The 16,885-nt window shown below is 38.8% G+C and overlaps 3 protein-coding genes and 1 pseudogene across 3 annotated transcripts in view; all 4 read left to right on the plus strand.

Moving 5' to 3' along the window:
* Positions 1-264: 264 nt before the first annotated feature.
* LOC117911819 (eukaryotic translation initiation factor 4B3-like) lies at positions 265-3,065 on the plus strand. Its single transcript, XM_034826243.1, has 2 exons — positions 265-1,593; positions 2,641-3,065. Exons 1-2 carry the CDS (start codon positions 434-436, stop codon positions 2,684-2,686), a joined length of 1,206 nt encoding a protein of 401 aa, XP_034682134.1. The 5' UTR covers positions 265-433; the 3' UTR covers positions 2,687-3,065.
* Positions 3,066-4,454: 1,389 nt separating this feature from the next.
* On the plus strand, positions 4,455-6,235 carry LOC117911822. Its single transcript, XM_034826245.1, has 4 exons — positions 4,455-4,896; positions 5,155-5,593; positions 5,699-6,091; positions 6,126-6,235. Exons 1-3 carry the CDS (start codon positions 4,746-4,748, stop codon positions 6,048-6,050), a joined length of 942 nt encoding a protein of 313 aa, XP_034682136.1. The 5' UTR covers positions 4,455-4,745; the 3' UTR covers positions 6,051-6,091; positions 6,126-6,235.
* Positions 6,236-6,339: 104 nt separating this feature from the next.
* Positions 6,340-16,885, plus strand: part of LOC117911824 — a 29,048-nt pseudogene continuing 18,502 nt past the window's right edge.
* Positions 16,044-16,885, plus strand: part of LOC117911818 (probable amidase At4g34880) — a 24,197-nt gene continuing 23,355 nt past the window's right edge. The window contains exons 1-2 of the mRNA XM_034826240.1: positions 16,044-16,322; positions 16,517-16,885. Coding sequence (XP_034682131.1) covers positions 16,553-16,885 — 333 coding nt within the window. The 5' untranslated portion in view covers positions 16,044-16,322; positions 16,517-16,552. The remainder of the gene's footprint in view (positions 16,323-16,516) is intronic.

Genomic DNA, 16,885 nt, shown 5'->3' on the forward strand with positions numbered 1-16,885 from the left:
TCCAAAAGGAAAATAACTTTTCAGATTTGTGATAAGAAGCTCTTTTAGATTACTTCTCCGTATCATGACAATCACTTTTCCTTACTCCAGGTGCTTCCTAATACGGTACGGCCTTCCACTTCCTATAAAAGCTCCGCTCTCCATACACCATCCATCAAACATACTTCAACAAGAGTTAACTTTCTCGCTTATTGTAATTAAAATACCAGCGTCCATCACAACCGTTGATCGTGCTTACAACGTAAAGTAAACTCTGATTAGGAAACCACCAAGCCTCATCACCACCGTCGGGTTGAGCTTGATCCATCGAAATCCAACCGTCGGATCACGTCCCCGTTTCTATATATAAGACCCCACCTCCGCTGCCAACAGACGCAAACCTCAACCTAGCGATTTTGCGATAGAGAGAGAAAGGGAGAGAGTTTTAGAAACAATGGCGGCAACAGTGTCTCCGTGGGGGAAGGCCGGCGCGTGGGCCCTAGATTCAGAGGAGCATGAAGACGAGCTTCTACAACAGCAACAAGATGATAAAGTTAATGGAGAATTTTCCGGCGGTGAGGGACGGCAGGCGCCGGAGGCTTCGGCGGATTTTCCGACTTTGGCAACGGCGGCCGCTACGAAATCCAAGAAGAAGAAAGGTCAGACCTTGTCGCTGTCGGAGTTTTCGGCCTTCGGCGCTGGGAAATCGGCTCAGCCAAGCCAAACCAAGGGGCTGACTCATGAGGATTTGATGATGCTGCCTACTGGGCCGCGGCAGCGGAGCGCGGAGGAGCTGGACCGTGGCCGACTCGGCGGAGGGTTCAGGTCGTACGGTTCGAATGGTTCGTATGAAGGCGGGCGGAGTCGGTATGGGGGCGGCGAGGATTCGGCGAACCCTAGATGGGGTTCTAGGGGTTCGGAGGAGAGGAGACAGGGAGGCTTTGGGAGGGATTCGAGCAGGGAATTGGCGCCTTCTAGGGCTGATGAGATCGACGATTGGGGTGCGGCGAAGAAATCGACGGTGGGCAATGGGTTTGAGAGGAGGGATAGAGGAGGGTTCTTTGATTCGCAGTCTCGAGCAGATGAATCGGCCAGTTGGGTGTCGAATAAAAGCTTCACTCCGTCGGAGGGACGAAGATTTGGCGGCGGCGGCGGCTTTGAGAGTCTCAGAGAGAGAAGAGGGGGTTTCGATTCTGCCTCGGATGGTGGTGGTGGTGCTGATTCCGAGTCCTGGGGACGGAAAAAGGAAGAGGGGAGTGGGAATGCTAATGGCAGTGCGGGATCGAGGCCAAAGCTTATTTTGCAGCCTCGGACAGTGCCGGTGAACGATGGACAACAACCAGGGTCTGGGTCGGTTGCGAAGCCCAAGGGTCCAAATCCTTTTGGAGAGGCCCGGCCGAGGGAGGAGGTATTGGCTGAGAAAGGGCAGGATTGGAAGGAAATTGAGGAGAAGCTGGAGTCTGTGAAGCTTAAGGACGTGGGTTCACCAGGCGTGGGGCAAACAGATGGGCCATCGTTTGGGAAGAGGAGTTTTGGAAGTGGTAATGCGAGGGCGAGTTTGCCTGAAAGTAGGACTGAGAAGAGTTGGAGGAAGCCAGAATCTGAAGATGTGAGGTTTGTGAAATCAGCTGTTTGATTGATCTAATTATCCGAATGGCAAACGCTTAGTTGTTTTATATTTCAATTATTGAACTGCTTAGTTTGATTAGCGTCGAACTGCTTAGTTTGATTAGCATATCTTTGCTTGTGTATCTTTATTGACTAAACACTTCCAAGTTTCTTTGATTAAACCACAGAAGGAAACTCATACTTGATTAGCACTTTTGAATCTTCTATTAAAGCATCAATCTTTTAATAAACACCACCTATGTTAATGCGGCTGCCTCATGGGAATACTCGCTTTGTTTAAAAATGTGGTTTTTGATCAGTGCTTAATATTCCATTCTCTTCCTTGGTGAAGAAAAGGTGGGATCTTGGCCAAAAAATTGACATGCCTGTACCATATTTGAATCTTCATTATACTATTAGTAAGTGGATATTAGGTTTAACTGGCCAGTGGATCTTTGGGTGTTAGAAGGTTGCATTTATATAAGCATCTTCATAAGTGGGAAGGGTCAAAAGAAAAATTTTCTTATCCCACTACCCCTGGTTGTTATTTGGGATATGATTGAGATGGGTTTGGTTGAAGTTTATGTAAATTGGATCCCTCATAAGCATTGAACTTAGAAGTAGTGGTTTTATTTGATTGCAAGATTCTTTCACCTAAAATGTCATAAGTTTTGTCTGGTGGTGAATTTTTATAGGGCAAGGCATGATGTAACTAGTGAATAGATTTCTGTTCAATAGGTTCTATTTGTTTCTGTCTGTGAATTGTTGTTTCTATTTGCATTCCCTCTTGAATACAAAATTATATGAGCTTATTTGTTGTAAGCATGATAATTTTCTATGAATAAGTTTTATGTCTTTATTTTTAAGTTTGTAAAATGACTAAGCTTTGGATTGTTCATTGGTGCAGCTCACTTGTTAATCATTGTTAGATTACAAATTGTAGCAAAAAATTTCCTGTTAGCTTTCAGGGGGAAAGTTGTGGCTATGCTCAATTGGATGGCCCTGCTGATTTCTTTTTGTGAAACTAATTTGTTTTTCTTCTTTTGGGTGTAGAGCTGCGAAAACTGAGGATGAACATGAAGAGAAAACTCAAGATTGAGATGCATGCTGATGGTTGACAGGAACATTTCAAAAAAAGAAAAAAGAAAAAAAAGAAAAGAAAGAAAAGTATCAACCTATTAAAGACTAAGATGTTGAATTGATGAGATTATATTGGTTTCTTTGTTTTCTTTTCTGTGTTTTGCCCTAACTGTTATTTCTATGATGCAGTATGGAGACAATTTTGGTAGGCATTCTCAGTAGTTGCAGTGTTTAGGCCTAAATGGCTTTTGTTTGTAATGGATATCGCCACACAGGATTCTGTGCTATTTCTATTATTATTTTTGACATCGAATTCTTTCTCTTATGTTGACCCGAGTGCAGATTTTGGAATCTATAAATTTGTGACAAATAAATAAGAGACTTTACCTTGTGTATTGTTTTAATGCTTTTCATTATGGGTAGGGTTTGCTACCATTTCAATATTCATTTGTTTCCATACATCGTTGCCTTGTGCTGGTGTTGGTGGTCAGGTTCACGGGATAGTGGATGACTATTTGTTGTAGGAAGACTCAATTTAATCCCTTTTTTCTAGTCACCCCTCGAGATTGTTTTCATTGATTTTGTTTTCACTAAGTTTAGAGAAAGGAAAATCACAGGCAGGCTCCAGAATGAGCCTAAAATGAGGGGGCTAGGGTGGAAGCAGATCTCCAGATGGGGGCTGTAAACATTGGTGGCAGGCGATTGCTGCATCCCTAAATTTATAGAGTTATGGTCACAGAAATTGTGTAACCAACCACGTATTTGAATTATAATGTTGTCGAGGGAGAGTATGACTCATGGTTATATATCCCCTTTTCCAGTAATTTCTTCTCATTCACCTCTTTTTACCAGTCAAAAAGAGAGCGGAGAATTGCACATGCAGCATCTTGGTTGATAGAGGATCATCTGTTAGATGCTATCAATCATTTTTCTACTCTAACCCAAATTGTTGCTTCTTCACATGGCTTCATCAATGCTTGTGGAGCCATCTTTCCAGAAGTTCGAATATAACGGCCATATGGTCTGGAACATTTGACAAAAATTGGATTGCTTCTGCTTCTGCCTTGCTGTAGGTGAGAGATTGGTACTGAGACTGTCAGAAGCTTCAAATATAACGGCTATGAAGCTGTACGAAAGCCATGTGGAACATTTGCTTTAAAGATGTTAGGTGAGATACGCTTCACATCTCTCTCCAAAACGAAGCATAAAACCAGCTAAAAACTAGTTTATGTCTCATTGTCTTGGTGATGTGAAGTAATATCAGTCGATATGGATGGCCCATGGCTCAGTGAATATGAATGATGCTTTTTCTGCCGAAGTTGAATGGGTTCTGATTTCTGATATGGTCCGTGAACAAACAGTAAACAAAATATGTAGATTTTTAGTGGAGAGGAATATTTCAAAAAATATATGCTGGTCTCAAAGTTGGATGGCATATCCGCATAATCGAAGTTGTAGATTGTTAATGTTGTGGAGCTAGTTGCTTCTACCACCAGACTTCCATTTACTAACGCTTTCAAAAAAATTATTCACTTATGAATAATACAAAATTTTAAATTGAAAATCAATCTATTGTCAGAATGCTTCTTTCATACCCATCTCTTAATTCCAGTGAAATTCATGATCAAAAGCTTAGACGAACTTCCATTGAATCAGTGGCATGAGAGAGTCCTCCCTCATGCCTGCTGAACTCCATGGTTTATTTGCCAGTCAAGGGCATCCATGGCACCGCCCTCTTGATCTTTTTTTTATTTTTTTTTATCCTATGTAATATCCTAACTCCTTAAATATTATCTGTATAATAGTTCTGTAACAAATGCGGAGAAATGGCCATGGAGGACAGAGCCTTCTAGACAGCCTTAAATGAATGTACCGTACTGGGTCATGGAGAACAGAGTCTTCAAGCCTTTTCTTTCCACACCTCATAAATGGAGGCAGTTGAGAGTTAAAAGACAACACTCCTTATTTACTTCTTATGAATCTTGTTTGTGCTCATTCACATTCTGATCCACACCAGCTTTTCTCTCTTTTAGTGTTCTACTTTCTTGCTTGGCTTTCCCACTGCTCCCAGGCCTCTCATGGATTTGCCCCTCAACCTCCTATTCACAGCTTTTCTCATTCTTGCTGCAGCCATTGATGGGGCTCATGCAGATGCCATGGTCACGGGCACCGTCTTCTGCGACCAATGCAAGGATGGACAGAGATCCCTCTTCGATTATCCCCTCTATGGTATGATCCTCGATCAACAACTACATTTTCTTTTTTCAATGTTTTGTTCCTTGGATGTTGTCTCTCATAATGTAGATAGTACTTTCACGGTGATTACCCCAACATCCTCACTGTATACAGTTGTTCATGTTTACCTATCATATGCCAAAATCCATTAGAAGAATTTGTTTCTGTTTCCTTCAATTTCTTAGCAATCAAACAGGGAGATGAAAGAATGGATTAGGGTTCAAAAGAATTTAACAGCTACCTTTTCTGCAGGAATAAAGGTTACCATGGCATGTGCCAACAGTAATGGACAAATCACAATGTGGAGGGAAGAGACTACAAATTGGTTTGGAACCTATGCAATGAGGTTTGATGGTGCCCCAGATTTGACCGGTTGTTATGCACAAATTTCAGGCAGTGGACAGGGGTCAACAGGTTGTAGAGCAGCTGCTGGTCCTGCCCAGTCTGTTAGACTTATGTTCAGGATGTTTGATATGGAGATGTATGCAGTGGATTCCTTGCTTTCTCAGCCTGCTCAGCCCATGTCCTTTTGCTCAAGATCCTCTACCCCAGTTCCTACTCCAGGAACTCCATCTAGGCCTCCATCATTTCAGCTTCCGCCAGTTCCACGAATGCCACCAATGCCTCCATTGCCTCCATTGCCTCCAGCACCACCAGTGCCCTTCCTGGAAGCCTCAGCCTGTTCACACGAGTAAGTCAAGGAAATTACGAAGAACTTCCCATAGAAGAACACTGAAACTTTCAAATATAGTTCATATCCTCTGTTTCCCATTACTAAATGGTTGTCTTTTTTCAGGAAATGGACAGCTCCAGAGTACAAATGCTACTGGAAGGTGGTGAACCCAGATATGAAAGTAGCATCTGTGTTTGGACTGCTAGCAGCACAGAAGTATGGGACAGACATGACCCTGCGGGAAGGCCTGCAAGGGAGAGGAGACCCTTACAGGACCCTCCTCAGAGAGGCCATAACTTCACTGCTCAACTCCTACAATAGTCTTCTCTTCCCATACCATACCCTTGGTGTCATCCAGCATATGAGTTTGGCCTTGATGGGGTCCCAACAGAATGTCCTCCTCACAGCTCTACGCTTCAAGAGGGCAAATTCTGGCTCCGGCAACCTCACCTGCAAGTTCACTGCCTGCAAGTGATTCATCCATTGCTAGACCTATTTCAATCCTCTCTCTATATTATATATATATATATATATATATATATATATATATATATATATATGTATGCTATTTCCTTATTTCTACTTCTTGGGTATACTAGTATTTGTATTGAATTGACTGATGTCTCCATATTACTATCTATAATTATAGTATTTGTAGGATTTTAGCAGTCCATATGTAGAACATTAGTTTTTGGCTTTGGGTGATAGAAAGTATGCTAATTTGATGACTAGTGGTAGGGTTTTCAGTAGTTGGGGCCCCATCCTTATTTAAAATATAAGAGTTTCGAATTAAAAAGGATGGAGGGCCAACTACTAATGTCTATACTATCAAGCCAATCTTGAATTTAGCCGCATCTTTTTTTCTCTAGGCACAATAATGATCCTCTTCGGCTCCTCTTGGAGAAACCGGTACCTCACCACCTTGCTAAGCCTACTTTAATAGTGAAAAGAAAGATCATTCATTTTTCAACCAAAAATTTGAAAGTCAAAATGTGTGGGAATATGGACAGATGTTTTTTTGGAGACTTTAATGAGTGTTTTTGATGTATAAAAAGATGTGCTTTTAGGGTTGAAATAAATGTAGATAGATCGAAAGAAGGATCAAGGGGAAAAGAAGATCTAAATGACCTAAAAGGGCTTTCAAATGATTATGGATTTAAGTGGGTAGCTGAGAAAATGAGAAATTTAGGATTGGGTAGGTGAAAAAAATTTAAGGTTAGTGGGCAAATAAAAAAAAATGAATTGGTAAATGATTTCCTAAAAAAGAAAAAGTTATGGTGTAGGTGGAGAACTCTCTAATATCTGTCCATACTCTAAAGCCAGTCATGAACCTAGCTATGGTTTCTTCTCTATATCTCCACCCACAATAAATAATGAACCTTTTCTTCTCTTTTTCCAACTTCCTAAGGAGTAAGGGCAATGGATGTAAAAACATTCAAATGGGCCTAACTCTTACAGTAGGATGTCTCTTTCAGTACGTCCATGATTGGATTTCATTTGAGGGAAGTGTTTGACCTTGAGTTCAAAATTCAAGATGTAAATTTTGAACAATCTCTTTGATAACCGAACAAAATTTATGTGCATGTCTATGTTTCATCACTTACAATGGCAATGGCAATGGCAATGGCGCTTAGAATGCAATCTTTATTTATTCTCTCCGGATTCTTCTTTGCCGATTCCTTTGTTATCCAAGAAGCCACCATCAAGGACATCCAACACGCATTCTCTCAAAACCAACTCACCTCCAGACAGCTCGTCGACTTCTACCTGCACCAGATCCAGGCCTTGAATCCCAAGCTTCATGGCGTGATAGAGGTGAACCCAGATGCAGGAGATGAAGCTGACAAAGCCGATTCAAGAATGAAAAGCAAGACGAAGGTGGGAGAGTTGAATGGGATACCGGTGGTGCTGAAGGACTACAGTATAAATACCAAAGATAGGTTGAATACAACTGCTGGGTCATACGCATTGTTGGGGGCGGAGGTGAGTGGAGATGCGGCGGTGGTGGAGAGGTTGAGGAACGCCGGAGCAGTGATACTGGGGAAGTGTTAGAATTTGAGAATTTTATAGATACTTAAAGAAGTCTTTTGTATCTTTTGTTAACAGTAGGATCCGTATTTTGTGGAATTTGTTTTTGAAAAAGCTAGATGTGTTAGTTGGGTTTGGTATTGACTCAACAGCAATGTACCTAAAATTGTAATATTTATATATCAGCTTATGAATGAAATCGTGTGTTCACATGGTATCAGAGCACCAAAAAGATCTTAATAGGACCTGTGAGTAAAAAAAAAAAAAACCACCGACAAGGCTTTCTCTAAAAAACCCTCATGGCTTCCAGCAATACGTCTGCTCTTTCAACCCCAGTTTTCAATGGTGAAAACTATCAAGTTTGGGCTGTTAAGATGAAAGCTTACCTGAGAGGTCTTGGTTTGTGGCAGTGGGTTGAAACTGAAAGGCAAGTACAGCCTTTGGGAAACAATCCAACCCTCAATCAAATCAGGGCTCATGAAGAAGAAGAAGCTAAAGCTCCAAGAGCTTTATCTTACATCCATGCTGCTGTCTCAGAACCAATTTTCACAAGGATTATGGCTTGCGAAACACCAAAAGAGGCGTGGGACAAGCTCAAGGAGATGTATTTGGGGAGTGACAGAACTAGGCAAATGCATATTCTGAATCTGAAGAGGCAATTTGAAGTTTTGAGGATGAAAGACAATGAGTTCATCAAAGAATATGTAGACAGGCTCATGGAAGTTGTTAACAAAATCCGGCTTCTTGGTGAGGATCTAACAGACCAAAGGGTTGTAGAGAAAGTTCTAGTGAGCTTGCCTGAAAGATTTGAGTCCAAGATCTCTTCACTTGAAGACTCAAAGGATTTAACCAAAATTTCCTTGGCTGAGCTTGTTCATGCTTTTCAAGCTCAAGAACAGAGGAGATCAATGAGACAGGAAGAAAGCAATGAAGAAGCTTTTCTTGCACTGCAAAAAAGAAAAGCTTCTCAAGGCAGAGAGAAAAAGCAATCTGGTGAGAAGAAAGATAAAGAGAAGAATGAGGGCCAAGGAAGGAAAAGTGGTGGCAAGAAGAGATATCCTCCATGTCCTCACTGCAAGAAACAGAGTCATTCAGAGAATTTTTGTTGGTATAGGCCAAGTGTACAATGCAGATCATGCAAGCAATTTGGTCATGTAGAGAAGGTATGCAAGAATAAAAATGATCAGCAAGGGGAGCAAGGACAACAAGCACAAATGGCTGAAAATCAGCAGCAACAGGAGCAATTGTTTATTGTTACAAGTCATGCAACGAGCAGCTGCACAGAAACTTGGCTTATTGACAGTGGTTGTACAAACCACATGACTCCTGAATTGAGCTATTTCAAGGAGTTGGATCAGTCATATAAGTCGAAAGTGAAGATTGGAAATGGAGATTTGGTTGATGTCAAGGGCAAGGGAGTTGTTGCTGTTGAGACTCCAACAGGTATTAAATATATCTCAGATGTGTTGTTTGTGCCTGAAATTAGTCAAAGCTTATTAAGTGTGGGTCAAATGCTAGAGAAGAATTATTCTTTGCATTTTCAAAAAATGTCCTGCACCGTTGTTGATAATGTTGGTTGTAAGTTGATGACTGTAAAAATGAAAGACAAAAGCTTTCCAATTAAGTGGAAAGAGACTAATTTGCATGCCTATACCACTGTTGTTGATGAGTCTGTGTTGTGGCACAAGAGATTTGGCCATTTTCATTATGCTGCACTTAAACACTTGCATCAAAAAGGCTTAACACGAGGCCTACCTGTCATTTGTGATGAAAAAAATGTGTGTCAAGTCTGTCAATTTGGGAAGCAAAGTAGATTGTCGTTTCCTGTAAACAAGGCTTGGAGAGCTTCAGAAAGGTTGCAATTGATCCATACTGATGTGTGTGGACCAATGAAGACACCCTCGCTGAATGGAAACAGGTATTTCATCCTGTTCATAGATGATAAAACAAGGATGTGTTGGGTTTTCTTTATGAAGCAAAAATCAGAAGTGGCTGGTGTGTTTCAGAATTTCAAGGCCTTGGTAGAAAATCAAGCAAATTGCAGCATTAAGGTAATAAGATCGGATAATGGGACTGAATATACATCAAACAAGTTTGACAGGTTTTGTGTTGAAGCTGGAATTGTACATCAGTTGACTGTCACTTACTCCCCTCAACAAAACGGAGTGAGTGAGAGGAAGAATAGAACCATTATGGAGATGACAAGGTGTCTGCTATTTGAAAAGAAAATGCCCAAGTGTTTTTGGGCAGAAGCTGTTAACACAGCTGTGTATTTGTTGAACAGACTTCCAACCAAAGCTGTGAAGAATAAAACTTCATTTGAGGCTTGGTATGGAGTTAAACCAGCTGTGGAGCACTTGAAAGTATTTGGGAGTTTGTGTTACACTCATGTGCCAGATGTGAAAAGAGACAAGTTGGACTACAAAGCTGAAATGGGAATCTTCCTGGGATATAGCTCAACCTCCAAGGGCTATAGAGTTTTCAATTTGAAAACAAAAAAAATAATGGTTAGCAGGGACATCAAAGTTGATGAAGCAGCAGTATGGAACTGGGAGAAAAATGAGATAGAAGTAGAAGATGTTGATCAAATTGGGGTAACCATTCCCCAAATTCCAGAAGAAACTGAAGATGAAGTTGGTGCTGATAACTTAGATGATGTTCCAGTAAGAGGAACAAGGTTACTTGATGAAATATATGAGAGATGTGATGTAGCATTACAGGAGCCAACATGTTATGATGAAGCTGCTAAAGAAAATGGGTGGAGAGTTGCAATGGAGGAGGAGCTAAAAATGATAAAGAAAAATGGAACTTGGGAGTTGGTTGATAGACCCAAAAATCAAAAGATAATTGGAGTTAAGTGGGTTTTCAGAATCAAATATAACTCAGATGGTTCTATAAACAAACTTAAGGCCAGATTGGTTGTAAAGGGCTATTCTCAAGAGTATGGTGTTGATTTTTCAAATACCTTTGCTCCAGTGGCTAGGCATGATACTATAAGGCTTCTGGTGGCTTTAGCAACAAAGATGGGCTGGAAAATTCATCATCTTGATGTGAAGTCTGCCTTTCTAAATGGTGTGCTTGAAGAAGATATTTATGTTGAGCAACCAGAAGGATTTCAAGTTTCAGGTTGTGAAGACAAAGTTTACAAGCTCCACAAAGCTCTCTATGGTTTGAAACAAGCACCAAGAGCTTGGTATAGTAGAATTGATGCCTATCTGCTGCAGCAAGGATTTAAAAGAAGTGAAAGTGAAGCCACTCTATATGTGTTGAAGGTTCAAGAAGAAGTTCAGCTTATTGTCTCTTTGTATGTAGATGACCTGCTGGTTACAGGTTGTAATTCAAAAATCTTGAAGCAATTCATGGTGCAGATGGAAAGTGAGTTTGAAATGTCCAATTTGGGTGAGATGAAATATTTTTTGGGCATGGAAATTCACCAATGTGAAGCTGGAATCTTCATCTCACAACAGAAGTATGCTCTGAAGGTTTTGAAGAAGTTTCATATGGAAAGATCCAAATCTGTAGCAACTCCTTTGGTTGTGAATGAGAAATTATCAAAGAATGAAGTTGACATCAAAGCAGATGCCTCCATTTACAGAAGCCTAATAGGTAGTCTGCTCTACTTATCTGCTACAAGGCCAGATTTAATGTTCTCAGCAAGCCTACTCTCAAGGTTTATGCACTCACCTAGTAAAATTCATTTTGGGGTAGCTAAGAGAGTTCTAAGGTACATTAGAGGTACTTTTGACTATGGTTTGTGGTTTGTTAAGAAAGAAAGTAAAGAACTCCAAGGATATGCAGACAGTGACTGGGCAGGAAGTTTAGATGATTCCAAAAGCACTTCTGGTTATGCTTTCTCATTTGGTAGTGGAGTTTTTTCATGGAATTCAAAAAAACAAGAGGTTGTGGCTCAATCCTCAGCAGAAGTTGAGTATATTTATGCAGCAGCAGCTGCAAACCAAGCTATTTGGCTAAGGAAACTGCTGACTGATTTGGGGCAAAACCAAGCAGATGCTACTGTAATTTGGGTTGACAACAAGTCAGCCATTGCTATTGCAAAAAACCCTGTGCAGCATGGAAGAACCAAACACATAAATGTGAAGTTTCATGCAATTAGAGAAGCTGAGAAGAATGGTGAAGTCAATCTGGTGCATTGTTGCTCAGAAAATCAGATTGCTGACATATTAACTAAGGCACTTTCCAAAGCCAAGTTCGAAGAGCTAAGATCAAGGCTTGGCGTCTCTAAGAAAATTCTCAAGGAGGAGTGTTAGAATTTGAGAATTTTATAGATACTTAAAGAAGTCTTTTGTATCTTTTGTTAACAGTAGGATCCGTATTTTGTGGAATTTGTTTTTGAAAAAGCTAGATGTGTTAGTTGGGTTTGGTATTGACTCAACAGCAATGTACCTAAAATTGTAATATTTATATATCAGCTTATGAATGAAATCGTGTGTTCACAGGAAGGCTAGTACGAGCAGTGAGTGAGTGGTGTCAGTTTCGTTCTTTGAAAATCCCCCGACGTTGGTGCGCAAGAGGTGGACAAGGCGTTCGTGAGCTTGCATATTTCCTTTCTTTCTTTATTTCTTTCCATATCTTGGTTTCGTTATTTTTTCCTTTCAAATTTGTTTCTGCTCTGAAGTAGATTCTAAAGAATTTCGACAAGAACTATTATTGATCTTGTTCAAAAGAAAGTTTGCTAAATTTCGATCAGAAGTTGGAGTTAACGATCGATTTGAAAGGATTAGAGGCCCAATAATCCTTCTTGAATGATTTAGGCCAGAAGTAGAAGTAATAATTCAAAAAAATTTCAAACAAAAGAAAAAAAAAAGAAAAAAGAATGCCTCAGATTCTTAGCCAATATTTACTTTGTGACTACTGAATTACGTGCAGAATCCATATGTTGATTCCGGAGATCCATATGGGTCAAGTAGCGGATCTGCAATATCAGTGGCGGGCAACATGGTGGCCGTCTCGCTTGGGACTGAGACCAATGGTTCCATCATCTGCCCAGCTGATCATAACTCCGTTGTAGGGTTTAAGCCCACCGTTGGACTCACCAGTCGGGCAGGCGTCATCCCTATTTCACCCCGGCAAGACAGTGTTGGGTAAGCATGGTTAACTGTAAGCTACCACATCTCTGATATCATTAATTTATTAAAATCTCAAATACATTTATTATGCCATTTGTATGGCACATGTTTATAATTGATATTCCACGTCAAATAGCGAAAAAAGTTCGTATGAGTGTATGTGTATGATCGGTTTTTTTTTTTTTTTAATCTCATAAACATGTTTTAGAGTTTTAAGCCTTTTTTGGATAATATCTATATAGTTAAGAAGGAAACGTTACAAATGTTATTAGAGGTGATCTTATACATGGGTGTAAGAATTCATTCTCTTTTTAAGCTCATAGACCTTATGAATTATTTGAATCCAAAATAGACGATATCTGTACGATTAAACCAATAAACAAGATCCATACGGGCCTATGAGTTTAGAGCAAACAATATTTAGACAATTAAACCTAAAATAGATAATATTTATACGGTTGGAAGTAGATTAGTACACCTATTATAACGATTGCTTATTTGGCCTAAATCAAAGGATCCCTCGGATATTATGTCAAATGAATTTTGTTCAATAGTTAGTAAGACATTTCTCTACCGCAGGCCCATATGCTGGACTGTGTCGGATGCGGTTTACGTGCTGGGTGCTATAGTAGGTTTCGACCTTAGAGATAGCCAGGCAACAGAAGAAGCATCAAAGTTCATACCGAATGGTGGCTACAAACAATTTCTCAACAAAGATGGGTTTACAGGAAAGAGGTTGGGTGTTGTGAGGAATCCATTTTAGTACTTTTACGATGAATCCTCTGCTATTCCAGCCTTTGAGGCTCATCTGAACACATTAAGGTAGAAGATACATATGCTTTGTTCCATATATAAACAAAGTCTGATCTCGTGTAATAAACATACATTGATTCAGCATCCAGTGATCACGAGAATTTTCTCTCGGAAATTGCAGGCAAAGGGGTGCAATTTTAGTGGACAATCTGGAAATAGAAAATATTGACATCATCATGGACCCGAATAAATGTGGTGAATCAACGGCCTTGTTGGCTGAGTTGAAGCTCAACATAAATGAGTATCTGAGAGAGCTCACCAGCTCTCCAGTGAGGTCCTTAGCAGACATTATTGCCTTCAACTTGAACAGCTCTGATCTAGTAAAGACACCTGAAAAGTGGATTATTGTGTTATTCCAAGTTATGAAGGTTATAAATTAATGCATTATATAAGCTGTGTCATTGCAGGAGAAGACTGATGAATATGAACAGGAAGTCTTTATGGCATCAGAGATGACAAATGGGATTGGGGAGGAAGAGAGGACGGCAATGGAGATGCTGGCAATTCTGTCACGTGACGGCTTTGAGAAACTGATGAAGGAGAATGAGCTTGATGCGACTGTGACACTGGGTCCGGGCATGGCCCCTGTGCTGGCCATTGGAGGTTTTGATCGAACTTTTTAAGTAATTGTGAGTATTCTTTTTTACAATTTATATCTTGATTGATCTCAGAAACACCAGGCCTCTGTGTCCAAAAATGACGTTTGCATTAGCACAAGTAGACGTGAGTCTGTGACCAGGCCTCTCTGTACAAAAATAAGACTGCAAACACTTGAGCTCAGTACAAACAGCTGATTAAGAAAGCAGAGAGAAGCAATGGTGTCTTCAAATTTTGCCATGCTTTCATTACTTCTCATCGGCTTCAGATCCTTTTGTTTTAAAAACAATGTAGAGGTTGTTCTCTGAATCTTGGTTTTTTTTTTTTTTTAAATCTTGTTTTAAAAATTTATAATTTCAAAACAATTGCCAAACATGTAAAAAAATAAAAAATAAAAGTTGTTTTCTATTATTTAAAAACTGTTTTTAAAAATTCCAACAAACATGTTATTAATCTTACATAATTGTTTCAATTTAAAATTGTATTTATATTGTTTAATCTTTTTAATTACTATACATTGTTTTGAAAATCAGATTGGACCCAACCGATTGGCTGGTGGATTTTTTAGTTTGGTTCTCTCTATTAAATCAGATATTTGAACTGACCCCAAAGCCATTGAACCAACGGTTAGACCGATGAATTGCCGAGTGATTCCATATGAATTGAATGGTTCAACTCCCTTGCTCTTCCTTTCATTAAATTAGCCTAATTTAAAACCTAACTCCTCCCCATCTTTTAAGAAAAAAAACCTAGCCGCTTTTCATTTAATGATATTCAGTAAAAACCCAACCCGATTACCCCTTAATGTGCCATACCTTAATTTAGACATGACTTGTTGAGTTAGCAATCCACTTCTCATGTGGGATTCGGATTCATGATTTGAAGTATAAGAAAAATGAATGAATTAAAACTTACCTAAAGGATTTGATATTCAATAAAATCCCAACCTAAACACCTCTTAATGTGTCATACCTTAATTCATGTGTTGTAGACATGACTTGTTGAGTTAGAAATCCACATCCTATGTGACCTACAACCGAGCAAAACACCCACTTAGGCTGCATCCACTTTATCACTTACAATGCAAATAAAAAAATGTATATGTTTCTAAAATATTTATAATATTAAAAAAATAATATAATATTTTCTAAAATTCTAAAATTAGTTAAAATTAAATAATTAATTTTTCTTCATTTTGAATATATTGACATTTAAATATTATACATATTTCATTTAATAAAATTCAAAATATTAATACATTTATACTTATTTTTTATAATATCAAAGATAAAAAATTAATATTATTGATTATTTATTTATTTATATATATATTTAAATTTTTATTCTTTTTATTTTAAATAATATAAATTATATTTTTATGACATCATCAATTCTATGGGTCCAATTACTGAACCGTAAACCATAACTTTTTCGGTTTAATGACTATTATGTTAAAAAATATTGGATACACACTATATATGATATATATTTTTTCATTAACATTTAAATATTTAATAATAACAATTTGAAGGATTTTTATGCTTGATGAAAAAAAAAAAAAAAAAACACAGGTAATAATGAGAATGATAATAAGTTGAGTCAAATAATAATAAATTTTAAATAGAAAGAATTTATTTTATAAAGATAGTTCAATAATTTGACTATAGGAGGAAACATTGACAAAGATTTCCCACCCCACTATAATGAAAATAAGAGAAATAAAATATGTGAATGGTAAAGTCCAAAAATAAAAAATAAAAAATTCAATTTGAATGTTAATGTTACACAAATAATAGTGAAGATCGTATGGTTTTGTGGTATTAAATAAATGGATGTTACATTTGAATAATAAAAATAATTTGGAAGGTTTTAAAATTGAGGAAAGAGAAAAATAAATGATATAGTAGGGGTATTTTGACATTTTGTTCTTCAGGAAGCTACTAGATTAGCTCCAATGGGTGTGCACAGAGGCTATGTTCAGCTTCTTCCATATGGTTTTGCCGGGATAATGGAAAACTCAGGGGATTCATTGAAAAATATGGAGAATAGTTGCAGGAATTTGAGTTTTATCAAGAATATTGGTGGGTTTGATTTTGGGGAAGGTATTAGATTTGAGCCATCAAAGCTTCTTCCGAAGTTTCAGAGACAGGCTGACGAGATGAATCTCTTCTGCTTCAAGGCTACGACACCGGTTTGGATGCAGAAAGCCCCGGCTTGCTTCGGTCAGTATTTTTACTTTTCTTTTTCTGGGGCTATTTTTTTTTTTTCTCTTTCCCTAATTCGCTTATTGCATGTTGCTTGCGTCTTACAATCCTTAATACTGTGAATTGAAAAAGTCTTCGCTCTTCTTCGATCAATTAAAATCTCCCATTTATTAAACGTGGACTTGATAAATCCAATATTGTTTCTCCTATAGGTTGATACTTTCTAGTCTGAAAAATTTGCACTTCTCATGGACACAATGGCAATGGCAATGGCGTTTAAGATGCTTTCTCTTTTGCTCCTCTGCGGATTCTTCTTTTCCAACTCCTTTGTCATCGAAGAAGCCAACATCAAGGACATCCAATGGGCATTCTCTCAAAACAAGCTCACCTCCAGACAGCTCGTTGACTTCTACCTGCACCAGATCGAGGCCCTGAATCCGGAGCTTCGCAGCGTGATAGAGGTGAACCCAGATGCACGAGAGCAAGCGGAAAAGGCCGATGCAGAGATTAAAAGCAAGAAGGAGTTGGGGGAGCTGCATGGGGTACCGGTGTTGCTGAAGGACAGTATAAATACTAAAGAT

The sequence above is a fragment of the Vitis riparia genome, chromosome 3, assembly GCF_004353265.1.
Source record: "Vitis riparia cultivar Riparia Gloire de Montpellier isolate 1030 chromosome 3, EGFV_Vit.rip_1.0, whole genome shotgun sequence".
NCBI lineage: Eukaryota > Viridiplantae > Streptophyta > Magnoliopsida > Vitales > Vitaceae > Vitis > Vitis riparia.